Source organism: Hylobates moloch, unplaced genomic scaffold (genome assembly GCF_009828535.3).
Source record: "Hylobates moloch isolate HMO894 unplaced genomic scaffold, HMol_V3 SCAFFOLD_10, whole genome shotgun sequence".
NCBI classification, from domain to species: Eukaryota; Metazoa; Chordata; class Mammalia; order Primates; family Hylobatidae; genus Hylobates; species Hylobates moloch.
The window spans coordinates 34,437,031-34,460,453 of NW_026652285.1; the positions used below are offsets into that span (position 1 = coordinate 34,437,031).

Sequence of the window (23,423 nt, forward strand, 5' to 3'; positions counted from 1 at the left end):
TTCTGGGAGGTGCGCCCACATCTAAGACTGTGGGCCCCGCACTCCCTCTGGATGGCTTGCCGAATTTGGTCTTTGCTGATCACCAATTCTGGAAGGGTGGAGAGACAGTTGGCTGGACAGCTGCCTGATTCAGCCAGGACCCTTCACAGGTGTCTGTGGGCCAACACCAAATGCCAGCCTGCTCTGCTGGCAGGGCTTCTACCTGCACAGTCCCTAGGGCTGCAAGAGCAAATGGGGACCCTGGCTGCCGGTCCTTGCCAGGCCCTTGGTCAATGACGTCACCACTTCTGAGAGAGCGTCTGGGGAGCTACCGGAACTTCGTGTTCAGCATCTTACAAAGGGGACCGCTGGTTCTGGGAATGGGCAGAGGGAGCCTGCAGGCTCCACCCTGTTGACCCGACGCCTTGCGGGAAGCTGCTTCAGGTTTCCCTCCTGCTCACACTCAGGCCACAGAGGGGCCCCGGCCCGCAGCCGCTCTGTGAGGACAGGGCCTGCCTCCTGAAGGTTCGGAGTCTTTGCACCCCTTTCCTGCGAAAGGCTGTGCTGTGAGCCTCTCTCCAGGAGAGGGTGTCAGCCTGGGCCATTCTTCTGACTTCAGGACAGGACTGGCAGGCAGTGGGGCCCTCTTCCCCCACAAAGCCTCCTTTCTTTCTGTGGGCGCCATCCTGTTTGGGGGCTGCCAGAAGGGCCCTTGACTCCTCAGCGCTCAAGGACAGAGCTGCTCAAGTGGTCAGGCATTATGGTCAATAATAGAGCCAGCAAAGAAGGGAGACACAGAAACAGCCGCTAGTGCCGGAGGTTCTCAGACAAAATGCCGAGGGCGCGACGTTGTGTGGCAGGAGCTTTTCTTTTCTCTCAAAGAAATCCAGCTCAATTTTTCCCCCATTAATTGGCAGCAGATGAAAAAAAAAAAAATCCCCAAAACAAAAACCAAACCAATGCCAGTAACCTGAATGCGAGTGTTTCTGAAAGGGAAAAGCTGTTTCAATTGTTAGGTGTCCAAGAAAACATGAATACAGGCTGACAGAGGAAACGGTCACAATTAGAGGAAGAAGAGGGAGAGGTTCATAAAATTAAGGGAAAAAAATTCTTTTCAGCAGCTCCCATCCTGTAAGCTGGCTCCTCTGCCAGCCTCTGTCCCTGAGGGGGGCAGGAGGTTGGGCCTCCCAGGGAAACTTCAGGAATACGAAGGCCGGGCACAGGGAGGGTCCCAGGAATACCCTAAGAGGCCAAGTCAGGGCCAGAGGGCACAGCTGCCAGCTTCCACCGAGACCCTCCCAGAGCCTTTTCTGAGGAGCGATCTGCCCGGGAAGACTGTCTACAGAGAAGGACCGTGAGGCCCGGCCCCACCCGGCAGCCTCAGGAAGTGGCCGGACCTGAACTTGCCAGTGTGAGGTCTCACCCTCCTTCCCCGCGAGAGGGTTGTTCCCCCTCTTCCTCAGCCTCTCATGGGCCTCCTCTGAGGATAAGCCTTGGGGTCCAGGCTCCTGTTTGGACAAGTGCCAACTCCTCACTCGTCATTTCCCACCTACCCTCCCACTCCCCCAAAGGAAAGCACGAATCATTCCAGGGTGTCCCTGCCTTCCTCCCTCATTGAGGGATGTTTTAGGAAATGCCAAACAGGCAAGGAAAGGATTGGCTTCTTTAAGAGACTAAACCCAGGCCACAGCCAGCGTGGTCTCCATGAGGGCTGGGCCACGTGGACTGCCAGACAAGGCCCGGCAGGACGACCCAAGAGGCGGACGGGTCACTAAAGGCGGGTCACCAAGGACAGGGCTTTGCACAAACCGCTGAAGTCCATGCAGCTACCTAAAGGGGCAGGGCTCTGTCCCAGCTCAACACGTGGCCTTGGCGAGTCCTCCTTCTCCGGGCCTGTGTCTCTGCATGTGAACAGTGAGCTGGAACCACCTCCAAACAGTCTCTAAAGACATAAGCAGTGCTGATGTCTGAACCCGCTGATGACGTTCAAACTCGGCCCCTTGTGCGCTGCCCAGGTGGGCCAGGGATGACGGTCGTCAAACTTCCAGTTCATTCAGACCAGCTGGTGCCTGGCGAAGGCTCTGGAACCCTTGTATCTCATTCAAGAGAGGGCAGCCGCATCTTCATGCTGCTGGCTGGGTGGAAAAAGCAGGAGAGCTGAGAAACTCTTAGCCTCATCGGGACTGCCTGGCCTGTGTGGGAGGACCCTGCTACCGCAAGCAAGAGAGAGGTCGTGTGTGTGTGTGTGTGTGTGTGTGCGCGCGCGCGTGTGTGCGTGTGTGTGTGTGTGTGTGTGTGTGTGTAGGTGTTCTTGTGTGTGGAAGCAGTGTGGACCACTGAGGGCTCAATGTCCTTGGGAGGTCAGGATTCTCCCTCCTCCATTGGCAGGGTGACAGCAAGACCATGCAGAACCAATGAAAGAGTACTGGCTGCAGAACCGCTCTGCTGCTGGTGAGCTGTGTGGCTTTGGGCAAATGATGTTCCTTCTCTGTCTCCCTTTCCCTACATGTTAAATACGTCCCAGGTGGTGCTGACAGATAGTGGGGAGAGAGCCCTTTGTAGCCAGCTGGGTGCTGTGTCCAGGGGTCGGGGGGGGGGGGGGGGGTGTCAACACAGACGTCTCACTGCAGGAGGGAAAGACTGGTTGTTTGATCAACACTGGAGGCTCCTGACTATGTCCACTGCTGAAGCCTGAACTTTGAGCTCTGGGTTGACTCCCAGAGTGCTACCGACTGCCTCAGCCAGTTGCCAGAGCAGACAGCTCTGGTGTCCAGAGCTGCTGAGGGCTGGAGCTGAGTCCTCAGCCTCCCTTCCCTCCCTGGGGCCTGCCACAGCAGCAAGCCCAGAGGAGACACACCTTGCTCTGGGAGTGAAACCAGCACTGCCCCCTCAGAGACCCTCTACAGTATATCAAAAAAGGATAAGGCTATATATTAAATGACTATTTTATTTACACACCCTATTCATAAATAATTGAATCCTCTTTTTGACTGCACAATGATTCCTTGAAGATCACCTAATGATTACACTGAGTGACTACAAGTAGATCAGTGGGCTTACCCATCTGTGTGTGACCACCTTCTCACATCTGTACTCACACACACACACAGACACACATATACACACCAGCGGGGGCGGGAACCCCGGGGCCTCAGGGGCTCTCAAAGCACCAGCATTTGGCTCCCAGCATCAGTAGGGGGGCTCCTGTGGGAAAACTTTGCCCCGTACACAGGTGTGAATTTGAGACAGCTGGAGAACAAAGAGATGTCAGCCAGGGAGCTCCCACCCCACCCTACCCCGCCCCTCGGAGCTGGTCTGCCTTTGTTCATCCTGGAAGGCATCTCTTTGGATTTGCAAATATTTTAATTCACAGAAACTCAAGGAGAGGGTGGGGGTGGGGGTGGGGGCTGGGGTGGTGTGTTGCCGCCCTTCTGTCTTTATCCAGGACTTCTCCAGCCCCCGTAAGTGGCAACAGCATTCTAGAGGCATGCAGTGGTGTGCTAGTACCATACACACAACACAAATGACACAGCCAGCAACAGTGGCAGGGCTGGTTGGTGGGGGGCCTCTGGCGCCTCCAAGTCTCAGGCTCTGTCACAGAGCAGGGCAGGTCTGGTCCGCTCACAGGGTCCTCACAGCCACAGGATAGAGGAGGGACAAGTGCTCGGCCCCTTTGATGGGTAGCTTTCTGGTGGTGTAGTAGTGGATGACTTCTGGGACACTGTCGAATGGAGGGCTGTTCTGACCCAGAATGTATTTCTCTTTGGTTTTGGCCAGTTTCATGTGCATAAAACCCTGGTTGCTCCTGTGAACAAAACATAGAGATTATCAGAACCACCCCTCTGACACTCAGGCTGAGGCTAAGGGTCTCCCTCAGCTGTCTGGGACAGAAGGAATCCCAGCCATGAAGTGGTTGCAAGCTGCACCTCTCCAAGCCAGGACCGAGGCCCAGGACCAGATGAAATGCAGCTGCACCCAAGCGCACCCAGCATCTGACCTGGAACCAGCAGCAGCCGCCACTGCTACAGGAGAGCATTCCAACATTGAGCGCGTCTAGGGGCTTCTTCAGAAAAACAAAACAAAACGAAACAAAACTTAGCCCTTCTATTACCAGTGCATATCCCTGTTTAAGCCTTGCCTGTTTAAGCCAATGCCATGACAAGTGGCTAGGGCAGGGGTCATCATTCCCAGTTTCCAGAGGAGGAAACTGTGTGGCAGGGATGGCAAGTGATCTGTCCTTCCCTTTCAGTAGTAGGAAACTGTCACTGGGAAGGGACCACGCAGCCAGGGACTACATTTCCCAGTCTCCCTTGTAGGCAGTTAGCCATGTGACTTGGCTTAGCCAATGGAAGGTGGGCAGAAAGTCTGTACTACCTGCCCTTCTTCATAAACCCTGTCTCCCGCAAGGTCCAGCCTGTGTTGCCTCTGCTGGGTGGTTTTCCAGGCTCCCACAGGCAGAGCTCCTTCCTTCATCTGGTGGCACTGAGGACACGCATGCCTTCCTGAACTGTAGGTACTTAGCCACCATCCCGGCTCCTCTGAGCATGCCACGGAGCAGGGCCCAGTCTATGTCCACCATGCTTGGCTTCAGACCTGCCTGGGAGGAGCCACCTGAAGTCTGCTCAAGGAAAAGCAGTGGGTGGGTTCCTCAGAGATCAGAGCAGAGCCTGTGTGCCCACAGCCCTTGCAGCCCGCCTGCATCAGCTCACGCAGGGCCAAGGCCACGGTCCTCCCACCAGCATTTGCCTGGCCCCAGCAGAGCTCTCCCAGCTCTCGCCGGGGCTGCAGCCACACTGGATCCCTCACCCCTCCACCAGCCTGCCCTCTGCCTGCCCACTCAGTTCCACGCCTTTTATGATTCTACTATGATTCTGCCACCACACCTGTGGATGCTTTAGATTTTCCAAAGCACAGTCCACTTTATTGGGTGTCTATCCCTTAGGCAGAAAGCTGGAGCTTCTGACAAATCACCTGCCCCCATCTCCAAGGCCTCCAGGAGACTCCCCCAACCTGAGATCCGAGCGGACTTGAAGGTTTGCAGCCTTTCTGCTCCAGCTCCGCCCCTCGCCGCTGTCGCTCCCACAGGGGCTCTCGGGGCTTGAACACACGTCTTCCAGTCAGGACTGGGCTTCCCAAGCTTACAAGTGCCCACTCTATTAACACCTTAATTTGGGCTCCAGGACCATTTTCAAATGGACAGAACAAATGCTTAATGAAGTGCGAGCACTAAGCAATATGTCTGCTCATAATAATGTATTTAGAGATGTCACCCTCAGCTTAAAGGAAATCGTTGGGAGAGCCAATTACATTTCAAGAGAGAATAATTCCTGTAAAGAACTGAAATTTAAATCAAGATTTTTTTAAGGCTGGCAATGTTCTAATTACAGAGCCTGTGGCAAGTTCTGCTCCTCAGTGAAGGGTCATTTCATCGGAGAATTGCCTAGACACGTCTGAGAAGCAGGCGGCGCACTCGCTTAGGCTGCAGAAAGGAAACGGCATGTGTATTACAAGAAGAACGTAAAACTCCATTCCAGCGAAGACTCACCTACCACGCCAAAGAGACCACAGATCTGTGCCAGTTTGGAAAGGGCTGTGATTGCTTAAGTAACGCGCTGAAACTGTGTGGCTGAGAAATCAGCAGAAGAGTTAAAAAGCTGAGCTCTCAGAGCCACATGCCCAGCTTTGCCTGGAGAAGGGTTGTGGAAGGGCGAGAGGACAGGGATGGTAAGGAGGGGCTGCAGGTGCCACGGACACTCAGCAGGGAGGAGGCTATGACCCTGGGCACATCATTCCCCTCTGCGTGCATGCACTGAGTGGCCTTACGTTTTTGGGGTGCTGGACCCAGCAGGCTTTGTGATTCTCACAGATCTATGCCTGGGGGACAGAGTGGAGGAGGTGTCAGGCAGAGGGTCACAGCTGCTGGTGGGAACTGAGTCTGCCAGTGTGCAGGTATGAAGCTGCAGGGGAACAAGCCAGTTTCATTTTCAAGGTTAAGAGAGTAACTCATGGGTGAAGGCAACATTTCCTACGAATTTGTTCTATGGCATCTGGCAAGGGAAGCGGACAGTGATGGCAGCAATGGCTCTGACAGAGTCTGAAGCAGACAGAGTCTGAAGCAGAAGCTAAGCTCCTCTGTTCCCCAGTTAGGGGCTTAGAATGGCCACCAAGTATTAAAAGCCACGCAATGTCCTCTGTACCTTGGCTGTCGACAGATAGCGAGGTGGGGCAGCTGCCAGGCTGAAAAGAGTCTAGACGTCCCCTGGAAGTGCCTCCTGCCTGTCTGAGCCTGCTGTTCATCCCCCCCAACACACTCCTATCTCGCCTGTGTAAGTACCCACCAGTTTACCACCCTGAGCCAGGCTGTGCTGATGGGGCAGACTGGTCATGAAGCTCAGAGACCAAGACAGAGCTGGGACCAGCACTTGGGCTCCATGAACCCCTAGTCTGTGGCCTGACCATTCTCAGGCAGAGAGAGAAAGACGCGTTCACATGCTGATCCTCCCGGGCTCAAGCACTGCACCCCGTGGGTTCCCTGGCCCTCAGGCTATCCTTGTGCCTTGCTGGGCTCTGTCCCTTCTCCTGCTGCATCCACAGGGAGGCTGACTAGATGACCCTGGGGGGTGCTTCCAGCCCTAGGTCCTGGATTCCACATGTGCAAAACATAATCTGCTGCCTACCCGCTGAGGGCTTCCTGCAGGAAGGGGTCTGCAAGCAGCCTCACATCTTCCCTCCACCGCTGCCCTCATCCCCAGTCCTGCTTTCACTGGGGGCATTGGCCAGGATTGCCTTCAGGGACAATCCTTCCCGTAGGCCAGGCTCTATGTCCTGAAGCACCAAGGTGCAGAAAGGGGAGGTGTCTGGCCCAAAGTCACACAGTGATCATCAGCAGCAGATGCCCAGAGTCAGTGCTCCTAAACTCAGCACTCCCCAGAGCTAAGAGAGGGCCTCATGTAACCCTCGGTGCTCCATGTGAAGCCAGGCAGGGGGGTGGATGAGAGGCGTCAGACTCCGAGCAAACATCCCCTCCACGCTGATCCTCCGCCTCCACAGCGCCCATGGTGCAGGGCTGACGGCAGGTCAGAGACAGCAGAGGGGCTGGGAGTAAAAGACAATGCGTGGCACTCACACAAGGGGCTGTGCCGAGGATTGGAAATGGCATGTTCTGATTGGTGGAGCCCCCCAGCCTGAAAGGCAGGGTGGTGACCGCCCCCCAGGGGTCCAAGGTCCGGAGACTATCTGCCAATCCTCGACCAATGTAAGGGTCAGGTGATGCCTTGTCCACACACAGCCAGGAGACGTGCTGTGACAATACATTCTCATTGGTTAAGGTCCCCATGAGGGAGATGCTACCTAACAGTTGAAGATTTAAAAGCAGCTGCCAGGAGTAGCTGCAGTGACTCCCACCTTCACACAAAAGGAGACGCGAGCATGAGCAAAGGAAGCACGAGCATTTCTGTGGAGAACAGAGGGGTTCATCAGGCAAGGAGTATGGCTTCTCTGGGCAGCATGTATTCTGAGCTGCAAGCAGCCTGGGGGTCACCTCTCACTCCCCTGGGGTACCGTGGAGGAAACTGAGGCCAGAGAATACACTACCCTGGCCCAAGGTGCGCAGCAAGGCAGGCTGCAGGTGAACCCAGAGCCCCGGCCTTGCATCCCGAGCCAGGTGAGCTGGGCTCCGGGCCACATCTCCTCCCACCCTTCTTCAAGGCAGCGTGGGCTTCCGCACCACAGCACCATCATCGGCACCATCGTCGTTCAGGGAGGGCATTGCCCCCGGGGAGCTTCAACAGGCTGCTGTGCCTGCCAAGCTCCTGCATCAGCCACGTCTCCTTTGATAGGACATCTTGTGAGGGCAAAGTCACAATGAGAGGTGTCTCTGGTGGGTGACCTGTCTGATGAGTCTTGTAAGGCTGGCAGAGGCCGGGGTGCTGGAGCTGTCACAGGCGTTCAGATCGCTCATTATCATCACAAAAAGCAACTCCTCATCATCAGGATTATCAAACGTGTCGGGCATGCAGGGCTAATAACAGGCCCCACCTCGCAGCGCAATCACGGGCTTTAATAAAACATTACTCACCGTGCAGCTGCCGGCCGCTGAGCAGGGTGCGAGGCCTCACCTCTCGCTTTTAGACCTAATTGCTTGATGCATATTTCATGAAGAATCTGGGTAATAGTTATGTTAAATCGCTTCTTTTCATGATGAAATGACTTAAAAATACTTGCATATAATATTCATGCAGGAGAAGGATGGAAATTGGCCTTTGGGACTAACATGTGGGACCCAGTTATAGGACTCCAGACACAGAGGGGATTTCTGGTTTACCTTAGCTTGAAAGGTGTGTGGGGAGCTGCTGTCCTGACCCAGATGTCCCCAGAACATTAGCCCTCAGGTCAAAACCATCGAAGGCTCCTCATGGCCAAAACAGATGTAACAACACCCAGTACTTCAAGAGCCCCTACTGGGTACTGGGCTCTGAGCTGAGCTGTTGCCACATATTATCTCATTTAAACTGTAGAGCAGACAACTATAAGTTGTTAGAATGATCACTGTTTACAGATGGGGAAACTGAGGCTCAGGAAGGTTGTGTCTCATGGGACATGGTAGGGCTAGGATTTGAACCTATGTTTGTTGAACTCCAAAGCCTGGCATTCAAGGCGCTGAAGCTCCCAACACAGCCTCATCTGCCTCTGCTCAGCTACCCGTTGGCCTCTTTCTGCCCCAAGATCTGGCTTCCCTGCAGCTTGGTGAGAACTGGAGGTTGAGAATCCTGTCAGCCCATTGTGATGTTTCTCAGCAGGCTGAGCCTTAGCCCCCTCTGGCCTCTGGGCACACATACATGCCTGGCATACAGCTGGGGCACTGTGCCCATCACCCATCCACCCATCTATCCGTCCGTCCATCCATCCCTCCATCCATCCATCCACCCACCAAGGTCTGCCCAGAGCCCGGACAATGAGGCCCCATGCGTCCTCCCCTCCAGACGTAAGCTTCCCAGGGCGGGCTGGTGGCTGGTCGACCTTGTCCCTGACTGCGACCCAGCAAAGGGAGAAGCTGCCCACTCTGAGGCTGGATACAGTGGATGCTTTCTCCAGTCAGTAACAGTCCCAGGATAAGCCAGTGAGAACTGGCAGAGTGGGAAGGACTGGGGAGCTTCCGGAGGGTCATCCCTATGAGGTGAGTACACAGGCACATACTTTTCAAATCAGAAAGTCTCCCCCAGGGAGGCCACAGGGAAGAATGCGCCAGAGTCTTCTTCCCTTAGGATTTGGAAAGGACTTATTATTCCTGAGGCCGCTCAGCCGCCCAGTGCCCCCTGCCCAAGCCTAAATAAAACATGAATGTGAGACAAGTTCCCTTGCAAAATCATGGTCTTCTTGAAGGGGTAAGGTGAGCGCTGGCCCTGCCCCTCCCTACTCGGGCTCTAAGTGGCTGCGTCTTTTCTTCTTGTTGGGCTATTTTATTTTGGTATTTTTTATCCCTACTCTTTCTTATGACTTTATTTTCTATTACCCCAAAGAATGTGGCACAAAGCTGTTGGGCCATTTTAAACATTTAAATCTTACATTGTGTGAAGATTCCTGGGCCAGGTCGGTGGAAGGAAAGACAGAATGAGCTTGTGCATTTAAAGTGCACTCAACCATCAGTTGCCAGATAATTCTCAGGGCAGGGAGGTGTCGCAGGTCCCTTGGCCTTGGTGAGAAGGGCAGTGAGTGCTCACACTCTGCGCCCTGGGAGCACCGCCTCTATGCTTGGCATGGGGGAGGGCCCTTCCACCCCCACAGATATGTACTTGCTTCCAACAGGATGGAGGCAAACAGGGAAGTTTGTGCGGAATTGAAGGGAGTCAGGCCCAGCTGTAATGCTAACCTGCTGTGATGTGGGTGAGAGAGCCAGCCTGGAGGGTGACCATGGCAAGCTACCTCCGTGGTCACCTACAAGCCTGCAAAATGGGTAGCTCCTGCCATAACCCCACCCTAAGGATGGCAATTCTGCCTCTTGAAAGCAATGCCTTTATGACTCACAACTTCTGCTCTCCTCCTGCCGCCTCTTTGACCTCCAGGGAAGTGAGACATTTCGCTAGGTCTATGCCTCTAAACAAACTCTCCTCACACCCGCGGGCAGGGTGCAGCCACTTCAGCAACACTAGTGCTAGAAGATTCCAGAAGCACAGCATTACCCATCTTACCGACTGTGGCCATGCTGCCAAGAGCTCTATGTACCTCTTCACAGCAACACCAAGAGATGGGCCTACAGATTTCAGGTGGGGAAACAGAGTCAGAGGGCTCAAGTGACTGGCCTGGGACTATGCAGCCACTGAGGCGAGAAGTGAGAGTGAACACAAGTCCACTGAATCTTCACAGAGCCAGAGTGGGTGCCCGCCTGCCAAGCACTCACACGACCCCATTCTCCCTCAATGTGTGGTAGATAAAGAGGCGGTAGAGAGCTCTCTGAAGAGAATTAGGCCACTGTTTCAGTACAGCATTCAGCAAAGAGAGGGCCCTGCTATCTTAGCAGAAAGCCAAGAATCCCAAATGCATGGAGAGCTGTAGCCTGGACCTGGGCTACCTCCCTACAGACACTGCCCCAACACTGTGAGAGATGTGGCTTCACCGCAGCAAATATTTCAACAGTCCACCTCTGTGGTCCAATTACTCACCCAGAGCCCAGGCAGATCCCACTCACACAGGGCCTGGCCTACCTCTGGCATGGCTGAGAAGACCTTAAACGCTCCCTTGGTCCATGACTGGACTAACCTGTGGCCTCCCAAGGAAGCTGGGAGGGCTGGCATTATATGCAAGATACCCACTGCACAGATGAGAAGACTAAGGGCCTGAGGGAGAAGCAACTTGCCTGCAAAGTCACCATGCAAGGCTATCAGGGCTTCCCATGCCAGGGGACCAGGATGTAAGTGCATCTCACTGTGTGAATGGGTTCTCCAACTGTCTGAGGCATGGGGCAGGGGGCATGGAGGCTCCTTCTAGCTGAGATGTTCTAATAGTTAAGGGAGCTGGGATAAAGGAGCTTAGGAGGGCCACATGGCCAACATCTGCATCCTGCCCACAGCTTCCAAAGCAGCCTTCACAGTGACAAGCCAAAGACACACACGCCAAGTTATTGTGAACAAACATCTCGATGTAAACGCTGCTGAGCGAAATGATGTGATTTACAACCAAATAATTAGACTTTCAATAAATGCATCAGCAGCGATTAGCCTACCCGAGATGCCCGGGCATTTCTCAAGCTCTAAGTTGGCGGCCCAGGGTGAAGGCCTTCAGTAAATCATGACAAAAAGCCATCTCTAGGCAGGAGAGCTGGCAGATGCCTCTCCTGGCGAACATGTAGAGGCATAAGGCTTGTTTTAGCACACAGAGCAGTAGGTATGTCAAAATGAACCCATTTTGGGCAATTTTCTCATGAGAAAACCAACACGTTATCAGACAAGAGGTTTTTAAATGATGAGCGCTCAGGCTGAGGGAGTGAGCCTCCCATTACCAGGGGTGTGTAAGTGGGAAGGCAATGACACTTGGTGGGTGGATCCCGCTGGATGCCTTTTGTAGTCCCCCCTCAGGGTTCCCACCAGCCTCAGTCAAGTGCACATGGAAACTGCAAGGAGGGCTGGACGCAGAAGCAGAGGGGGATGGTGAAATGCTGCCGAAGCTTCAGGAAGGGGAAACAGGGTCTAGGGCTTCTTTCTTTCCTTCCTTCCTTTCTCTCTCTCTCTTTCTTTTTTTTTTTTTCTACCTCTAATTGAGGACTTTTCTAGGAACATGAAGGCCTATGTGTGTCGGAAATTATTTTTCTCCACTCTTCAGCCCTGGGCGCCCCCCAAAGGGAGGAAGTTTAAAGTCTGATCCCACTGATATTATTGGCTGGGCAAGTCCCCTCTCCCTGGGCCTCAGTGTCTCCCTCTGGAAAAGCTGGAGGGGATCCCTTCAGTGCTGAGTTCTCAAGCCAGTGATGGACATGCCAGGGTGGGTGGGAGCACCCCAGCAGGAGGAACACGGCAGGGCAGAATGGCTCCCCTCATGGAGGGAGACAGGTGGGTACACTGGCCACAGTGGATCCTGGGCTTGGGGACAGCAAAATGACAAAAGCAGGCTTCTCATGCCTGTGCCAACAGGATGGACAGAATCCAGGCCAAGGGTGATCTCTTCCTACTGAGGACAAGGCTGTCGGAGCCCTTAGGCTCCTTAAAGCAGTGGCTCCTACCTGGGGCAATTTTGCACTCCCTCTTTCCTAGGGAATATTCAGCAATGTCTTGACACATGGGTGCTACTAGCATCTTGTAAGAGGAGGCCAGGGATGCTGCTAAATGTCCTACAATGCACAGCACAGCCCCCACAACAAAGAATAATGTAGCCTAGCTTCCAACAGTGCCTAGGCTAAAGCCATACCAATCACTAGACGGCCAATGCCTCAAATTCTTCATCCACAACATGGGAATAACCAGAGTCCACCCTCGCGGCTGTGGTGAGGGGCAGATAAGAACCTCCACATGAAGTGTGAACGTCTGACGAATCCTGGCTCGCCGAGCCCCTTAGGTAAAGGTTTACGACACAGAGCAGAATCTGCCAAATGGCTTGGTTCCAGTGGGCTCCAGGCTGTTTCCAAGGACAGGACCCCCCAGTCCCACCTGAGCAGCACATCGTGGGGGTTGTACCGCATCTGAGGAGACTCCAGAGCAGGACCATGAAGAGGCTGGGCCAAGGCAGCCTCGGGGGAAGCCCCAGCTGCCGAGGGGAGGGCTTGGAGCGCACAATGGCTTTTATAGGCCAAGGGGGGCCAGCACCCTGGGGTTGACCCAGGCAGGGCTGGAGAGGGGGGTGGGTCTTGGGGTGCTTGAGGATGGTGCTGGATGCAGCCCAGGCTCAGGGCCGCCGAGACCTGTATCTGAGTCCCTGCCTTGAACTGTGCCTGGTCTGAGCTTCAGGTCCCTCATCTGGGAAGTAGCTTTCACTGTTCATCCACAAGGGTAGTCTGAGGTCTGGACAGCAGGGAAGCAAGGCTCGCCAGGTGCGGAAGTGCCGCCGAGTGTGCAGGATGTCGTTGGAGCCTGGTCACCTGGGTACAAATCTGCACTCTTTGGCAGGCCCCTCAGATAAGTATGATGTGAAACAGGGGGCTGGCACTAGATTCCAGCTTAATGCATTTTAAAATTTTTAAATGAAGAACAGTGCCTTTCAGAAAATACTGACGCCAGTGCAGGACTCAGGGTCCTGGCGTGGGTCTTGTTCTCACCTGCTGGGCAGGAGCCACTGCCCCAGTGGCCACCTGTCTGGTGTGTCTGGTGCACCTGGCTGGCTCTGTGCTGTCTGGGCTGAGCACTGAGCTAGGCTCCCTGTCCATCTGCTCTGTCATTCATGGCTGCATTGGCAGCCCAGAAGCCATGGATGTGGCTGCAGGAGCATCTCCTCCAGTTGGGCAGCCTGCCTGGCTGGGGTGGGATACCTGGGTTCTGGCCCAGCTCTGTGGCTGGGTGACACAGGGCAAGGCGTTTACTGCCCTGAGATCGATTTCCTGAAACATCAAGTGTTCTTTCCCCACACTCTCTAAGGCACATTGTTGCACACAGCATCCACATGAAAACAGAAAAGGAAGCTGGGCATGGTGACTCACGCACTCCCAGCACTTTGGGAGGCCAAGGCGGGAGAATTTCTTGAGCCCAGGAGTTTGTGAGACCAGCCTGGGCAACATTGTGAGACCTCATCTCTGTAAAAAAAATTTAAAAATTAGCCAGGCATGGTGGCACACACTTGTAGTCCTGGCTACCTGGGGAGGCTGAGGTGGGAGGATTACTTGAGCCTGGCAGGCTGAGGCTGTAGTGAGTTGTGTTCACACCACTGCAGTCCAGCCTGGGTGACAGAGTGAGATCCTGTCTCAAAAAACAAAACAGAAAAGGAACTAAACAGGAAACTGGTCATAGATGGTCAATGGCATTTATTAAGTGTCTACTGTGTGCACTGCTCTATATGCAACATTTCTGAGGGAGACAAGACACCAACCAGATACTCTGAGATCATTTGGTTCCCTGCCATCATTTTACAGATGACATTGAGGCTCAGAGAAGGGCAGAGGTTTGCTCTCTTTCTGCAATACAGCCCCTGCCCCATGCCTCTATTGTGGAGGATTCTCTGGCAAGACCAGCAGACTGAGTCTGCAGTAATGGGGTGTGACAAGCTGGGGTGAGGGATGTGGCAGGAGGAGGGGACATGCAGGGAGGGGAGAGGGGAAGGAAGCAGCAATGCCCCCTGCTCCTCATTTCTCATCCTGAGTCACCCCATGGACCTTGGCTCTTGGTGAAACATGGTGCTCACCCTTACCAGTCTTCCTGGCCCACCCTGGTAGGTGCCTCCTCACCAACTGACCAAGGGTGTTCACCAGCACAGCAATGAAGCAGACTCACTATTCACAAAGCACTGATCCAACTTACAGTTTTATTTAAGAAAAAAAGTAAAGATGAGAAACTCAACAATCCTTATCAAAACCCCAATGTCATTCTTCACAGCAAATGAAGAAACAATCCTAAAATTCATGTGGAACCATAAAAGACCCTGAGTAACCAAAATAATGCTGAAGAAGAAAAAAACTTGGAGGCATCACACTTCCTGGTTTGAAATTGTATTACAAAGCTATAGTAATCAAAACAGTATGGTACTGGCATAAAAACAGACACATAGACCAGTGGAACAGAATAGAGACCCCAGAAACAAATCCAAACACATATGGGTCAACTAATTTTTGATGAGGGTACCAAGAAGACACAATGGAGAAAAGATAATCCCTTCAATAAATGGTGCTAATAAACTAGATTTCCACATGCAAAAGAATGAAACTGGACCCATATCTTCTGTTATACACAAAAATCAACTCAAAATGGATAAAAGACCTAAACAGAAAAACAGAAACTATAAAACTCTTACAGCCTAGGGGAAAAGCTCTTGGACACTGGCCTTAGCAATGATTTTTTTGGATATCATATCAAAAGCTCAAAATAAATAAATGGGACTACATCCAACCTCCTGCACAGTAAAGGAAACAATAAGATGAAATGGCAGCCTACAGATTGGGACAAAATATTTGCAAACCATATATGTGATAAAGGGTTAACATCCAAAATTTATAAAGGACTCACACAACTCCATAGTGAAAAAAGAAATAACCTGATTACAAAATGGGCAAAAGACCTGAATAGACATTTATCCAAAGAAGACATAGAAAAATGGCTGACAAGTATATGAAAAGGTGTTCAACATCTGCAATCATCAGGGATATGCAAGTCAAAACCACTATGAGGTATCACTTCATACCCAGTAGAATGGCTATTATCAAAAAGTCAAAAGATAACAAATGTTGGCGAGGATGCGGAAAAAAGGAAACTCTTATACGCTGTTGGTGGGAATGTAGATTGGTACAGCCATTATGGAAAACAGTAAGGAGCTTTGTAAGGAAATTAGAAGTAGGACTACAGTATGACCTAGCGATCCCTTTTCTGGGCATATACCCAAAGGAAATAAAATCACCATCTTGTAAAGACATCTGTACTCCATGTTCACTGCAGCGCCATTCACAACAGTCAGCACATGAAAACAACTGAAGGTCTGTCAAGGGTGAATGGATAAAGAAACTGTGGTGTATGTATGATAGAATACTATTCCGCCCTAAAAAGATCTTGTCATTCACCACACAGGTATAGGCCTGGAGGACATTAGGGGCAGTGAAATAAGCCAGATACAGAAAGAAAAATATTGTATATGGCCGAGGGTGGTGGCTCACATCTGTAATCCCAGCACTTTGGGAGGCCAAGGTGGGTGAATCACCTGAGGTCAGGAGTTCGAGACCAGCCTGGCCAACACGGTGAAACCCCGTCTCCACTAAAAATACAAAAATTAGCCAGGCCCGGTGGCGGGTGCCTGTAATCCCAGATGCCTGGGAGGCTGAGGCTGGAGAATCGCTTGAACCCAGGAGGCAGAGGTGGCAGTGAGCCAAGATCATGCCACTGCACTCCAGCCTAGGTAACAAGAGCAAAACTCCATCTCAAAAAAAAAAAAAAAAAAAGGAAAAATATTGTATGATAGATCTCATTTACATGTGGAATCTAAAACAAATTCAAATATGTAGAGATAGAGAAAACAGTGGGTCCTTGGGGCAGGGTGGGGAGCAGATGGGGAGATGTAGGTCAGAGGGTACAAAGGAGCAGACATACAGGATGAACAAGTCTAGAAAGCTGATGCACAACATGAGGACCACAGGTAATAAACGAATTGTACTTCATATGGGATTCATGCTAAATGAGTAGATGTTAGCTGCTCTAGCCACAAAAAAAAAAAAAAAAAAAAAAGAAAAAAGAGAAAAGAAGAAAAAAGGTAACTATGTAAGGTGAGGGATATGTTAATTTGTTTCACTATAGGAACTTTGTTTTGCTTTGTCGCCCAGGCTGGAGAGCAGTGGTGAAATCATAGCTCACTTTGTAACCCCAAATGCCTGGGCTCATGGAATCCTCCTGCCTCAGCCACCCAAGGAGCTAGGACAACAGGGGTGTGCCACCATGCCTGGCTAATTTTTAAAACTTTTTATAGGAACAAGGTCTCACTATGTTGCCCAGGCTAGTCTTGAACTCCCAGGCTCAAGCAATTCTCCTGCCTTGGCCTCCCAAAGCGCAGGGATTATAGGCATGAGGTACTGCATCTAGCTTATAGTAACCTTCTTACTATCTACATGTATTCTATAACATCATGGTGTATATCTTCATTATACACAAAAAACTTTATTTGAAAAGAAGAAAAAGAATCCAGAGGGGCCTTTTAAAACTGCAAATTAAGACAGATCTGCCTGCTCAAAGGCCACTGCATCTAACCCGAGGGTGGTTTTTCCTCCCTGGAATTTCAAAGGCATCTGGTTGACTGGGAACCACCCAGAAACCCTGCCAAGGACCTTTTGCAAACTATATGAATGACCGTGGTTCCTGGTGGAAAAACTCCCAACAGTCCTTGGGAATCTAGGCCTCAGTTTCTTCATCTGTGAAATGGAGAATAGTTTACAATGTTCCCTGAAGTCCACTGCAAGCTAAGTAAAGAGCTCAGAAGTGGGTGTTGGGGTCCTGGCTTCTGCCTTCTCAGGCCTTGGTTCCCCCATCTACATGATGAAGAGACAACCTTTGAAGCTTGGCACATAGGAGATGCTCACACAACATGGGAAGGAAGGATATTAAACGAAAGGACTCCCCTTCATTACAGACACCCCAGAGCCCCAGGGCTGGAAGAGGAGCGGAGGTTTTTAAAAAAGTTTATTCAAGTGTTTCCTAGAACATCCACCAGTACCCAGAGACTTACTTATTAAGCCTGTGGCCCCCTGGGTCTCTTTGCAACCAAAATCTGTTTTAAACTCACCCTCTAAGAGATTCTGATGCATGTTCAAGTTTGAGAACCATCATTCTAGCTCCATCTGATGATGGAAACTCCTCTGTAATATGTGCAATATTTACTGTCCAGCTTTGCTACTTACCACCATCACCAGAGAGCTCATTCCCCACCAAGACAACCCCTTCCAAACAGACAGCTTTGCCCATGGTTAAGTTCTTCCATGTCCTGAGCTGAAATGCGGCTAACTACAGCTTGCTGAGGTTAGCCCAGCTCCGAGCTCTAGCTCCTGCAGGCCAAGGCCAAGGCCACTGCTTCTGCCCTGCGAAGGTCCCTCAGAGACAGGAAGACCCAGGCTGCTCTTTTCCAGCTTTCCCCCTGGGGCAGAATTTCCTGTCCTTTCCCATCCTGGTCATTTCTGCTGCCCATTCCCCAGGCAGTCACACAGCGGGAGCCAGCAACTAAACAGGGTCCTGTGGGGTCTGTCCAGCTTGGCCATCAGCCCTGCTGGTCAGACACAACTCCGTCATTAACACAGACACTCCTGAGCTTCAGTTGAACTCCTTTTTGGGGTCTGTGGACCTCCTGAGTCCCTCCCTCTTCCAGCCCCTCCCAAGTCCCAAGAGACAGGGTCTTACTGACATGCAAATGTCATCAGGTATAGTAATACTCATCTCTTGACCACCCCAAAAGGGGCATAGGGCCGAGAGCTTTTCTGTGGTGGGAAGGGATGGGGGTCTTGCTTTGTTGCCCAGGCTGGAGTGCAGTGGCACATTCATAGCTCACTGGAACCTCTAACTCCTGGGCTTAAGTGATCCTCCTGCCTCAGCCTCCTGAGTAGTTTAAGATTACAGGTGTGAGCCACCATGCCCAGCTAATTCATTTTTTTCTTTTGTAGAGAACACATCTCACTATGTTGCCCAGGCTGGTATTGAACTCCTAGGCTCAAGCGATCCTCCTGCCTTGGCCTCCCAAAGTGCTAGGACTACAGGCGTGAGCCACCGTGTACAGCTGGGTCCAAGAATTTTAAGAAGCAAAAGCCCACTGGCTTTGGCCACACTTGGAAGGTTTGGAAATGGAACGTTGAAAGGTCACTGTCAGCTCTTCATAGTCGGGGTTCTGGGGGGGCAAATCTTCTCATGTTGGACATTCATTCTGGAACTTCTTGACAACCTCTTTCTACAGGGTGGAGAATTTTCTCAAAATTAAATCTCTGGCTCTTTGCTCCCTAATGAAATTGATTTCTGCCTTGACAGACAACAAAGGTTTCATTTTATTATTTGGCTTGGGTTTGACCACATTAATTACTGCTGTTTTTTTTCCCCCTGCACGTCTGCAAGTAACTGAGTTCCACAAAGTTACTTACTATAGGAACTGACTGCTTCCTGAAAACACAGCTCCCACAGAAGTAAAACAGGCAACCTAGCTTCTTCAGAGATGACATTTTGGTTAGGGTTGGAACAATTCAGAACAGGAAAATGTATTTTCCTAGCCTGAAAATCTGAACTCGACATGGAGTTATGCGAATATTTGGAGACTGTGAGTCTAAAATGTGGGTGTCAGGGTCACACCATCTCCTGCATTTGCTGCCTCAGTCATCTTACCACCGATGTGTCAGAATCCTACACTGCCTCGAGTTTCTAATCACTGTTACTGGCATCATTCTTCCTGCCTCTGAGAACACTCTGCAGACGCCTGTTCAAGCTATACCAGGAGCTAAGAGAAGCCTGCCCAGCACCGTGCAAGTGCGTTTCTCCCTGCGAGGTTGTGCTCGGCCTCGGTGGGGCATACGCCTTTAGTGCCAGGAGGAAATGATGGGCACACGGCTTGCTCTCTGGCAGACTGGGAGGTGGTGGGGAGTTGTTGAAGGGATGGAGGGATGGGATGTAGAGCACTGGTGTGGCCACAGGTGAGCCCCTCATCTCTCTGAGTCTGTCTCCTTCAGCGTAAAGTGAGGTTGCTGTGGGGAATCAGAGAGAGCTGACTGGGGCTGCAGAATGTACAAAATCGTGGTCCTGGACCACGACTGCATTTATGCCTCACAACAATCCTGAGATGTAGGAACTACTACTCTCCCCATTGTACAGATGCAGAAATGGAGGCCACACAGCTAGTAAGACGCAGAATCGAGATCTGGACCAGGGAGGGATTCTGGCTCCAGGTGGTCTACCTTCTTAGCTATGATACTCTATGCTCTTTCTCTTGAGCCAATTAGAGTACCCCCAAATAACTGAGGCACAGAGAAGTCACAAAGAAAAGCTCAAGACAGATCTGGAACCAGAAATGCGTTTTCTAACTCCAAAGCCAATGAGCTTCCTGCTCTGCCTCGTTAAAGGAAAAAAAAAAATCTCTATTATAGGCCCGGCAACTTTAGGAGGCCAAAGAAGGCAGATCACCTGAGGTCAGGAGTTCGAGACCAGCCTGACCAACATGGTGAAACCACGTCTCTATTAAAAACAAAAAAAAAATACAAAAATTAGCTGGGTGTGGTGGTGCACACCTGTAATCCCAGCTACTCTGGAGGCCAAGGCAGGAGAATTGCTTGAACTTGAGAGGCGGAGGTTGCCGTGAGCCGAGATAGCGCCATTGCACTCCAGCCTGGGCGACAGAGTGGGACTCTGTCTCAAAAAACAAAAAAAAACACCATTATAAAAGAGATTCACTGTGGAAAATCCAGAAAACACAAATCTAAAATAAAAAGAAGATAAAAACCTGCCATTTCATCAGCACAGATAGTGGTTAATCACAATTTGGCATAGTGCCTTCCTATATTTTTCCCACACACGCGTACATGCATGTGATATATGGCTACCGACTGGGCTGACCTTTGTAATCTGATTTTATTACAATCATGGCTCATTTTGAATGTTGTGATTATTTTTCTCCTGAATATAATCTCCAAATGTTTCCTGGGTATCTATCATGTGCCAGGCCCTCTGGGGTGTTGAGACCGAAAGACACATTCCCAAAGGAATGCTCAGCCAAGAAAGGTTCCTAGCAGATGACAAATCATTTCACGCTACAACTCTGAGGGTCAAAATCAGATGTTAGACAGCAAATTTAGAAAGCAAGGTCCCAGGGTTTATGTACCTAGATTTTTTACTGGGGGGGTTTCTAGTAAAAACTGGAAAATCTGCTAGACAAATTCTAGAAGAGCTGTAACATTTTATGCACCTCAGTTTTAACCTGGAAACAAAAACTGGGTGACATTTTACAAAACAGAGAGAGGCTCTGTCACTTCCAAGGGAAAACTGAACAGCCGGCCACCCTAGCCAAGTTGGGACTTACACTGCATAGGCCTTTCCTCTCATCTCCAACCTAAATGTCCTTGTACTTCGCTGTTGCTTCCCCATAACTTCCCCAGTTTTCTCCTCTCAAACATCTTAACATCTGAAGTCCTCCTCAACTGGCCCCTCCTCCAGGAAGACTTCCAAGATGCCCCTAGTCACACTTTCTTCCTCCCGCGCTTTGTCTTCTGCCACACCTCTGTCCATCACAGTACTTCCCTACCGTCCTGTCTCCTTGTCTAGACTGTGAGCTTAGAGTCTGACATGTCTTTGTCTCCTCACCCAGCTGACAGCCCAGGGCACGATAAGAGCTCAGTGGTGAAAGCCACGCTCCTGACTTGTCTATAAGCCCTGCCCTGAAAGCCTGTGCTTAAAACGTGGCAGGGGGATCTCCAAGCTGCCTGAGGCCATAAGCAGAGTGTGGATTTTCCAAAGGAAATGGCAAAAATAAAATTAAAATGAAAAAAATGGTTTTAATTAAAGCATTTGTAATAAGCTGGCTTTGCCAAACCCAATTGTTTCTGATATTCCTCTTGGGTGAAATAATCTTTAAAAAGATAAGAAAAAAAAAAAAAAGCAAAGCATTATTTAAAGTGGCAGAAAACACTCGTGCTGGAAGGAGGATGGAGGCTGCTCACAGGGGAGCTTCCTAGAGAAGAGCAGGTGCAAGACACAGACCCGCGGATGGAACAGCCTCTGCTCCAACAGAGGGCAAGGGCGCGTGCGAGTGTGCCGCACACACAACAAAACCTCATTTTATAGCCCTAGCATTTGAACTGCGGGAGTGAAGACGAGGGCTATAAAATTTGACGTCTGATTTTATAAATCTGCCTCAAGTACTGACAATGTCTGTGGAGAAAATGAGAGAAGAAAATACAGTGCTTGGCCGGGCGCGGTGGCTCACGCCTGTAATCCCAGCACTTTGGGAGGCCGAGGCGGATCACGAGGTCAGGAGATCGAGACCATCCTGGTTAACACGGTGAAACCCCGTCTCTACTAAAAAATACAAAAAAATTAGCCGGGCGAGGTGGCGGGCGCCTGTAGTCCCAGCTACGCAGGAGGCTGAGGCAGGAGAATGGCGTGAACCCCGGGGAATGGAGCCTGCATTGAGCCGAGATCGCGCCACTGCACTCCAGACTCCAGCCTGGGTGAAAGAGCGAGACTCCTTCTCAAAAAAAAAAAAAGAAAAAAAAGAAAATACAGTGCTTACGGGGCTCCATAGGGTGATAACCCTGGGGTGGGAGCTGGGACTCTGGGGGCTCTACCAGCAGCCTTCCACAGGACCGCAGGAAGGTCCTCTTGCCTTCCTGTGCCTCAGTTGACCCCACCAGGGTCTTGACCTGGATGATTCAACTCCCTTTGGGCTCTGACTCCCCAGAGGTCTGGGGAACAGTCAGGCCCTGCCTTAACACTGGGATTTTACCATGTGAAGTTAGTTGCTTCAAGCCCCACCAAATGCCTCTAGGTAAGGGCCAATCATGTTTCCTGTGGGGCCTTGGCATTGCTTACCCAGCTATCAGTAAAATAAGCCCCTACAGCACAAAGGTTCTATAAACGACCCTACCTGCATCTGTGCAGCCTCTCAGAGTTTACAAGAGCTTCCGCTGCCATTGCAAATCTGGGCCTCAGGGCTGAGAGGCTGAGACGGGAAGTGACTCACTGGTGACCTCCTGGCTGGTAGGAATGGTGGGATTCAGGCTGTAATCCCCGGGCTGCTGATCACAGCCTTCCTCTCCATGCAGCCACCCTTTCACTGATGGCAGATGTGACGTCTGCAGCTGTCCTCGTGGCCTTCCCTGCAGCACCCTGTAGGCCTTCTCGCAAGTCGCCAACCAACTCATTCCCAGATGGCTTTTGCAAAAAATATTGTTAAATAATTCAAATTAACAAGATGTTAGAAATGTGATTGGAAAGAGATGTTTTTCTCATTTGGAGAGACCACCCAGTGCCTCAGAAGGCAACTGTCCTGGGGCACAGGAGGTTTCCTGGAGACGGACGGGCAGTCGGAATGCTTCCCTGGTGGCGGAGCCGCACAGGCAGATTTATGTGGGCTGATATGAGACAATTAAAAACCGGCTGGAAATGTAATCGGGGCTGCTCAGACGCTGGAGAAGACCAACGAGCTCCGGTAAAACAAAGGGTAGTGCTGCATCCCTGGCTCAGAGGGGAGACGCAGCAGTCCAGGGAGGGAACCCCAGCCTGGTGACGGGCACGTCTGGCACTGCCAGGTTGGGGGGTGGTGCACTGGGCCGTGAACTGGCAGAGTGAGGCAGAATGAGTGCAAGCACCTCTTGCCTCTGCATTTTAGGCAGCAGTGGGAAGCGGGAAGCTGAGCTGCAGGGATTCTGTTTTCCTGGGTCTTTTCCAGGTCTACGTTGCAGCCAGGAGTGCCACTATCCACCCAGCTGCTCCGAAATCTGGATGTGGTCCTTGACTCCTCATTCCTCCTCCCTCTCATCAATTCTACCTCCACACACCTCTCTTTTCTACTCCTACTGCCCTAGACCTTCGCTCCTGATCTATCACACACCCAGGGCCAGATAGAGCTTCCTAAACTTCTCTCTCATCAGCTATGTAGGCCGCCTGCCACTGGCCCCTCTGAGTTGGCCTTGGCCTCCTACTTTGCTACCAGACAGTCTCAGCATCATCAGCCTAGCACCTGAGTGCAAACGGAGAACTTCTAAGCTTAGCTGGAGCAAATGGCTGAGAAGGGTCAGGAAAGAACAGTGGTCCAGGAGCTGGGCAGGCTCAGCCTCTGCCCCTCCCTGACAACATGGCCTTAGGTTCCTAAACCCCTTT

General features: G+C 51.4%; 1 protein-coding gene and 1 non-coding gene across 2 annotated transcripts in view; both read right to left on the bottom strand.

The window, feature by feature from the left end:
- Nucleotides 1–2,939: 2,939 nt before the first annotated feature.
- SHB (SH2 domain containing adaptor protein B) overlaps nucleotides 2,940–23,423 on the bottom strand; it is a 159,843-nt gene continuing 139,359 nt past the window's right edge. The window contains exon 6 of the mRNA XM_032164202.2: nucleotides 2,940–3,784. Coding sequence (XP_032020093.1) covers nucleotides 3,601–3,784 — 184 coding nt within the window. The 3' untranslated portion in view covers nucleotides 2,940–3,600. The remainder of the gene's footprint in view (nucleotides 3,785–23,423) is intronic.
- On the bottom strand, nucleotides 20,443–20,504 carry LOC116476005 (U7 small nuclear RNA). The gene has a single exon (XR_004250085.1). It is a non-coding gene; the product is annotated as a U7 small nuclear RNA (small nuclear RNA).